Raw genomic sequence first — 8,940 nt, 5'->3', positions numbered from 1 at the left:
CTGTACTGGTAGATTTTCCAGTAGGAAAGACATTGCATTTCTCTGATTTGCTGTCAAGCTGAAAGCTTCCAGTATTTTATATTTTTATTTCAGATTTCCAGCTTCTGTAGAATTTTTAAAAAAGCAAACCAATTGATTGACAGGGTATTCAATCCAATCAAATGACATGTAACACACATCAAAGTTGCTGGTGAATGCAGCAGGCCAGGCAGCATCTCTAGGAACAGGTAGTCCTGATGAAGGGTCTCGGCCTGAAACGTCGACTGTACCTCTTCCTAGAGATGCTACCTGGCCTGCTGCATTCACCAGCAACTTGTGTGTGTTGCTTGAATTTCCAGCATCTGCAGAATTCCTGTTGTTTGCAATCAAATGACATATTTTGTTTGATTGGCAGAGACCAAATAAACATAATAAAAGAGGCTGGGTAAAAGTTGCAAACATGAGGAATTCTGCAGATGCTGGAAATCCAAGCAACACACATCAAAGAGGCTGGGAAACGAAGCAACTCTCGTGTGATGGGTAAAAAGTGGGCAGTAATGATTGACAGTGATGACGCAGAGCAATCGGGACACAGTGTGCTCTGATTGACGGAATTTTAACTAATGATAATGAAGAAAGGCGTTGATCGACAGCATTGCTTCCTATTAAAATATAGAACAGGGAAGGTTAAACCAATGGCAGTGAACTAAAAATTTGATTGACAACAGCTCTTCCTATTAAAATATGGAATAAGGAATACTGAAGGTTGAACTAATAATACTTGAATGACAACGCAAACAACAGGAATTCTGCAGATGCTGGAAATTCAAGCAACACACATCAAAGTTGCTGGTGAACCCAGCAGGCCAGGTAGCATCTCTAGGAAGAGGTGCAGTCGACGTTTCCGGCCGAGACCCTTCGTCAGGATTTGAATGACACCAGTTTATCCTATGGAATGAAAAAATCTATCGACCATTAGCTCAAAAAAAACTACTTATGTTAAGAAGGGAAAATTAACCAATCAGAGGACAGTCTTAATGACTGGCATCAAATTACCCAATTGCACCAGGAAAGGCGGGCTGGAGATGTAGTTAGACCAATAGAGTGGGGGCACCTGACGTAGAGCCAATGAGGGGCGCGGGATTTGAAATGGTGGCGGTTGGCGGGCGGCGCGCGGTACTGTGCTGCTAGGCGGCGGAGAGCGAGCGAGGGCGACGGCGGCGGCGGCGGCATGAAGGCGGCGTGAGTACCGACTGACCCCTCTCGGGGATCCGGGGCCTGTCATCACCCCCCCCCCCCCCCCGCTTACTCCCCGACGTCCCGACCCCGGTGCCAAGTTGGTTGGTTAAAGTAGTCAGTGGCCGGCCGGATCACCTTCTGGTCAGCAGAGCCTGGGATCATCGGCCCATAAAGTTAACTTCTCCTTTAACTAGAGTCTCTGCTGGTTTTAAGTTAATTATCAATGAGCAGTGGTTAAAAATGTTAAGATTACCATTCTTAAAAATTAATTTTAATGTAGTTAATGGTTTAAGCAGGTGCTCGCTAAACTTTTAAACTGATTGCTCTGGGATAACTTACTGTTGTCATGCTGGTTTTGGTTAAACCAGTGGTCGCAAACTTTCAAAAGATAATCACTTGGGATAATTTTATTTGCATGTTAGGTGTTCAAGCCAATTCTTGTTTAACAACTTCATTGGATAACTCTTTTTACTTATCATTTTAGTTGAAGCTTAAGCTAATTTTTACCTTTTAAGCCATGATCACCTTAGTGAACTTATTATGTTAGTTTTAGTTAACTGTTTAAATCAGTCACTAACTATTTAAATCATGATTTTTTAAATTTATTTTTAATTGTGTTAGTTTGCTTGACGATTTAAATCAGTGGTTATTTTACTTTTTTCAAACTGTAATCATTTTGGTTGATTAAATTTACAGATGAAATATTTGAAACGTCAAAATGTTTTTTGAATGGGTTCCATAATGTTTCTTTGTTTTGTGGCTGTTAGAGGAAGACTAATCTCAGAGTTGTATAGTGATACGTACTTTGATAATAAATGTAATTTGATCTTTAAATTCCTGGTAAAAGGATAAAACCTATGAAACTAGACCATCCAGTCTGCGCTGTCCTTATAGTTCCCAATTCCCTCAATACAGTATCCACAAAAATACTGATTTTTGCACTTAAATGTAATCAACAGTGGGAGGGAGCTCCAACAATCCACCATCCTTTGTTTGCCATTCTGGATAATGGTGAGATAATGGTTTATATCGGGTTACACAATGAATAGTTACATTCTTGAGTATAGACTTGTAGGTTTTCTATGTTTCTATAGCCTAGTAGTTTCTAAGGTAGGGACATGTTCAGCACAACTCTGTGGGCCGAAGGGCCTGTATTGTGCTGTAGGTTTTCTATGTTTCTATAAGAGGCTGATAATGTTTTAGGAGCGATGGCAGAGGAGGGCTTTATCTGTTTATTGAAAACAAATACTTTTTTAACTGGTTTCAAATAGTAATACCCTATCTTTAATTCCAATTCCCATTTCCATTCTGACATGTTGGTTCATGACCTCCTCTTGTGCCATGATGGAGGCCACCCTCAGGGTTGAGGAGCATCACCTTGTATTCCATCTGGGTAGCCTCCAATATAATGGCATGAATATAAATTTCCCCTTCTAGTTTAAAAAAAAATTTCCTTTCTCTCTTCCCCCACACACCCCCCCTTCTATTCCCCACTCTGGCCTCTTACCTCTTCTCACCTGCCTATAACCCCCCCCCCCGGACCCTTTACCTTTCCCACCTACGTGGCTTCACCTGTCAACTAGCTATCCTACTGTCCCCCACCTTTTTATTCTGGCATCTCTCCCTTCCTTTCCAGTCCTGATGAAGGCTCTCGGCTGGAAATGTTGACTGTTTACTCTTTTCCATAGATGCTGCCTAACTGCTGAGTTTCTCCAGTGTTTAGTGTGTGTTGCTATTGTATGTACCTCGTAACTGGGTTGTCAAACCAGCAGAAATGGAACACACGTTGGAGTCTGTGTTTACTAGAAACTAATAAAGTTTATTAACAAAAATAGATAATACAGTACACTAACCACAAGGATATAAATGTAACAGGTTAGCAATGATAGTATACAGATATACACAGAAATAGGGTAATAGGAATCAACCAAGCTCTATCGCAGTCTAGGGGTAAAATGATCAGTCTTAAGGTGAAGCAAAGTTCAGTTCAGTCTGGTGTAGTTCGAAGTAATCGCTGTTGTACCGTTGTGGGGGGGGGGAGGGAGAGAGATACAGTTGGTTTCAGGCAACATCTGAATTGTGTGTCTCTCTCGTTATCTCTCTCTTCTCTCTTATTAGCATTTTGAATGGCTCTCCGTTGTCTCTCGTTATCTCTCTCATTAACGTCATCTGTTCTGCAGCTCTGCTTGGCTTCACACATGACACTATCTTTAATGTAGAGTTCATCGGTTCCATGGTGTGAGTTCTGGCTGAATATTTAACTGTATTGCCATTGTTCATGTTCAGGTGTCTCACTTTTTTTAAAAAGAGGCAGAGCATTTCCTGATTTAATAATGGTTTGTCTTTATAAATCACTTCTCAATTAGTGCAGCAGTCCAGGAATTTTCATAAAACCAGATCAGACTGTTGAGCTAAGGAGTGAAAAAGTGGATCAGTGTTTATATCCTAAATGCAAACACTATCCTGGGAGGAGGTCGTCGTCGTGGCTATCCCTCGAGGTCGAGGATGATGGTCTTCGTTCTGAAGAAGTGGCCCACAGAGTGAAGACGTCTGTGCGTGTATTTGTTTAACATGTACTTGATGTTGCACTCCAAGAAGCACACAATACTTCACAAATCAACCAACTGATTCCAATGGCATGGAAACCATGACGATTGCAGCTGATGGATTTGTTGCAGCCTTCATCCGCCTTCACAGCCGTTGAGTTCAAAGTAACTTCGTCCGCCTGCTCCACGGTTGAGGTCTTGGATGGATTGTTCTTTGTCAGGGACCTCATCCTCAACCTTACCGCCTTGGGTGACCCTATCAGACGGGACGGCACTGCTCTCGGGATCACAGGACCACACAAGCTTCTCCACCACGACAGGGTGACAATCCACGGAGAAGTGGGAGGAGGTACATGAGCCTGAAGACCCACACTCAATGTTCTAGGAACAGATTCTTCCCCTCTACAATTGAATATCTGACAAACCATGTACACTGTCCTCCTCCTTCAAACAGAGGGCTTTCCTCCTTCCACACTCACCTGCATCTCTTCCATTCCACACACTTCTACCCTCACCCCATCCTTCCACCACCCTACCAGGGATAGGGTTACTCTTGTCCTCGATTACCACTCCACTAGCCTCCGCGTCCAGCACATAATTCTCTGCAACTGCTGCCACCTCCAGCACCAAGCTTATCCATTATCAGTACTCTTCAGAAATTGTCTGCCTGGTGTAAGTGGTTGCATAACCAGTATGTGATGTGCAGCAGCTGCTCATATGACCATCCATCAACTCTCCCATGGCTTCATGTCACTGATCGGAGGCTAAGCAGGTGCTACACTTTGCCCAAGGGTGGCGGGCAGGCTAGCAGAGGGAAGGAATGCCTTACACCTCCTTTTGTAGAGACACATCTCCATCCTGCCACCCAATCAATTTCTTTTATTTTTATATACATATAAAACTTGTTTACATTATACGTGTAATTAGTTTAGATAACCTTGTAGAGATCTGTTTTCTCTTTGACACGAAAGTGTTTTTCTGTTGATCAGTGTCAAAACAGCCAAATCGACGTTGTAAAACAATAAAACACAAAGATTTCCGGGGGGGGGGGTGCTGAATACTATATATATATATATAAAAAAATAAACTTTTTCTTATTTTAGAATATATCCACTAATGAGAAAGAAGCAACAGGCACTGATACAACAGCATTATTTGGGTTTGAATGTCCTAGTTCCACCATGAACAGTTACATTCTTGAGTACAGACTTGGATTCTGTGGTCAATGTTGTTGGGAGGGTAATGGGGTGAGAAGGAAGGGAAGGAAATATTAGTGGTTGGATTTCCAGTGCCTTGAATGTGTTGACCATGACATTATCAAGCTGTGGTCCTTCAGTTTCCTTTTAATCTGATCCTACCTTTTGGCAATTAGACCAGCACAGTGCCCAGATACTTGAAGATTCGAATATGTTTTGTATTAGGTTTTTTTTTGCGTTGTTATTTTGGACAGTCCCTCAGTTTTGAGAATGACTTGCTTCCACTTCAGTTTGGTGGATTTTGAAGTGAACTGCTGGCTCTTCTATAGATGGGTAGTGGTTAATGTGTGAGGTAGTGTACTCCTTCCACTGCCTATGCTTGATGTGTGGATCGGAGATTCTCAATTACATCCTTAACGTCCCTTCATTTTGGGCAGGAGTTCCTGAGTCTGAGGACATTGCATGTTTTGAAGGAAGCAATGGGCACATTGTTGAATCTTCATCTCCTCTCTACTTTCAAATCTCTCCCCGTAACAGAGCTTGGTACGTAATGTCTATTTTGAGAGTGTTGCATCAGGCATGGAAATGATGTGGCCTCTCTGAACGGGCAGTCCAGCTAGAGTTTCTGTGCTAGAGGTTTTAGCCTGAGAGGAAACGTGTCCTGTTCAAATTCAATTATCATTCAACTGTGCATGAGTACCCATGAATACAGCCAAATGAAACATCATCCCTCCATGACCAAGGTGCAGAACACATTAACAACAGTCATACACAACACGTGGCACATACAAGATGCCAATAAACATGTGCTCAGGCAAAATAAATAAAGATAGCCCCATCGATCCACAGACGAATGCACACAATCTAGCTTTCCTTCCACTGAATGAACACTGGAGGCCAGACTGCAATCCAGCATGGATGCTGCACCACACTGCCCCCAAAGTCTTGCCTCCTGGATGGCTGCAACAAGCAAGCCCAAGGCATGAGGCCTAGTTCTCACTACAACTGATGCCCCCTGTCATCAGTGAACCAGACTTGCCAGTGGATTTGAGGGCTTTTCAGAGGCAAGCTTGGTGGCATCTTTCCTGTCCCTAGAGGTGTCTGCTATAAGTGATCTCGATTTCAGACCTGTATAGGAGATTCAGTATCACTGCTCCCCAGCAGACCATGAGCTTTGTCATCAGTCTGAAGTTTTGCAATGCAAACATCCTTTTCCTTATCAGCTAAAAGCTACTGGCCTGTTGAAATCATCCTCACCATAGATGTCTGCCTGTGCTGACAGGTGAGAAGTGGTCTATGTTCTTCAGAGTCTCATCATGATGGTTGTATAGTCTATCCTATACCCCTTCACGAGAGAGCACAACAGCCACTCTGTAAACTCGAATAAAAGAGTGTTTTTACCAGTGAAATTATATAACATTGCATTGAAAACGCTGGAGAGGTAAAGTTTCATGTTGATTATTTCTAGCAAGAGCTGTCACTTGCAATGCCGCCAAAGTGAAATTGCATCTTTGACTTCCCAATTCCTTTTTCTTGGACAGGATCTTAGCAGTACTGCCCATAAGTTGTGTAAACCATTTAGCTGAGGCTTTCAAAAGTTTTCTGAAAACAAGCTTGAGATTGAGGAACTAAAGTTGTTGAGTTGCTTACTTATTTGAAATCTAAGTGTTGCTTATAAAATCCTGTGTGGGAAAATCTATTAGTATCCTCTAATGTGCTTGTCTTTTTATCCCTATCAAATGGTAGCAAAAAATCTGTCATTTGCTCCTCTGGGTTGGATCTGGAGATGTTGTCCAGAGGGTTCTTTGGAAGTCACAAATCAGGTGCACATCTTGTGGTTAGAGCAGTTTTTGTAGATGTTCATCATAATACAGGTCAGACAAGTTCAGCTTGCACAGAAAGCATGGCAAAGTAAGAAAGGAACTAACAGACTGTAGCAACACACAAAATGCTGGAGGAACTCAGCAAGTCATGCAGTATATATGCAGGGGAATAAACAGTGCATAGTTCAGGCTGAAACTCTTCACTGGCTGTATCTGGCACTAATTGTAACCATGGAACATGGATATATGGTTTCCTTTTGTACTGCAAACCAGTTTAGATAAGAAATCTGTTTAGCAGCTACCGACTTTATCACATTTCAGGTTTGCAGGCAAAGAAACTACGTAAATGTAGAACCAAATATGCTACAAGTTACTATTTAATAACTGGAAAGAAAATGTACAGTACTGTGCAATAGTCTTGGGCACCCTATATGGATGTGACTAAGACTTTGGACAATACTGTACTACTGATGGCCTTTCCTGTTTATCTAATCTGTCAATAACTCAATCTTGTATCTTTGAATTAATGTTTGTGCAGTTGACATTTCCTCACATTGTATTCCATCTGCTATCATTTTGACCACTCATGTAGTCATTGCATTGAAAATTTCTTTTGTTTGCATGAGTAGCTGCCTCACTTTGGCGATATCTGCAAGTAGAGTATTTGAAACATGGACAGATAAAAACAGAAGGATTTTCAAAAGGAAATCACAATATAAATCAACAGACCAGGCAGCATCTATGGGGGTGGGGGTAATAAACAGTCGACATTTTGGCCAAGACCCTTCAGAACTGGAGAGAAAAGATGAATTCAGAGTAAGAAGGTGGGGGTGAGGGAAGGAAAAAATGCAAGGTAGAAGGTGAGGGGTGAGGCCTGGAAGTTGATTGGTGAAAGAAAGAGGACTGAAGAAGGGGGAATCTGATAGAGGACAGGATGCTATGGAAGAAAGGGAAGGGGGAGGAGCACCAGCACCTACCTTTTCGGTAAGTTCCTACGCTCCGTCTGCCCTGAACTGCATCTCTTCCATTTCGTGCATGTCTGCGCCCGCTGCATCCTCCCACCACCCCACCAGTGATATGTAGGTTTCCTCTTGTCCTCACCTACCACCCATCAACCTCTGCGTCCAGCACAAACTCTCCGTAACTTCTGCCATCTTCAACAGGATACCTCCATGAAGCACAACTTTGCACTGCGTGCGCACATTCTGCTTTCTGTAGGGATTGCTTCCTATGTGATTCCCTTGTCCATTCATCCCTCCCCATTGATCTCCCTCCTGGCACTTATTGTTGCAAGTGGAACAAGTACTACAATACACCTGCCCTTACACCACCTCCCTCAGTACCATTCAGGGCCCCAAATAGTCCTTCCAGGTGAGGCGATACTTCACCTGTGAGTTTGTTAGGGTCATATACTGTGTCCACTGCTTCCAGTGTGGCCTCTTGTATATCAGAGATCCCCAACGTAGATTGGGAGACCCTTTGCCAAGCACCTGCGTGCTCTGTCCACCAGAAGAAGTGGGATCTTGCAGTGGCTACCCATTTTAATTCCACTTCCCATTCCAACATGTTAGTCCATGGCCTCTACTGCCACGATGAGGCCACATTCACCTTATATTCCCTCTGGATAGCCTCCAGCCTGATGGCATGAACATCAGTTTCTCACCCTTTAGGTAATCCACCCCTCGCCATTCCCTATTTCCATTGCAATCTCTCACCTTACCTTACCTGCCCATCACCTCCCTTTGTGCTCCTCCCACTTCCCTTTCTTCCATGGCCTTCTGTTCTCTCCTGTCAAATTCCCCCTTCTCCAACCCTTTCTTTCACGAATCAACTTCTTAGCTTTTAATTTTACCCCTCTCCGCCCCCCCCCCACACTTCTGGTTTCACCAATCACTTTCTACCTTGTACCTCTTCCTCCCCTCCCTCCACCTCCTTACTCTGACTTCTCATCTTTTCTCTTCAGTCCTGATGAAGAGTCTTGGCCGGAATCGTAAGCTGTTTACTCTTTTCCATAGATGCTGCCTGGCCTGCTGGGTTTCGTGTGTGTGTGTGTGTGTGTTTCCAGCATCTGCAGATTTTCTTTTTCACAATATAAATCATCGGCAGCATTTCGCTGTAATGAAGATTGGTGCTGCACATTATCTAGCTGCTGATTGT

The 8,940-nt window shown here is 43.1% G+C and overlaps 1 protein-coding gene across 2 annotated transcripts in view; it reads left to right on the top strand.

Moving 5' to 3' along the window:
• The first annotated feature begins 1,177 nt into the window (after window positions 1–1,177).
• Window positions 1,178–8,940, top strand: part of kif23 (kinesin family member 23) — a 42,992-nt gene continuing 35,229 nt past the window's right edge. For both annotated transcript variants that reach the window (XM_072278025.1, XM_072278024.1), the window contains exon 1: window positions 1,178–1,221. In XM_072278025.1, the coding sequence (XP_072134126.1) occupies window positions 1,211–1,221 (11 nt within the window). In that variant the 5' untranslated portion in view covers window positions 1,178–1,210. The remainder of the gene's footprint in view (window positions 1,222–8,940) is intronic.

Source organism: Mobula birostris, chromosome 14 (assembly GCF_030028105.1).
Source record: "Mobula birostris isolate sMobBir1 chromosome 14, sMobBir1.hap1, whole genome shotgun sequence".
In the NCBI taxonomy this organism is placed as follows: Eukaryota; Metazoa; Chordata; class Chondrichthyes; order Myliobatiformes; family Myliobatidae; genus Mobula; species Mobula birostris.
This window is presented reverse-complemented; position numbering and strand designations above follow the sequence as displayed.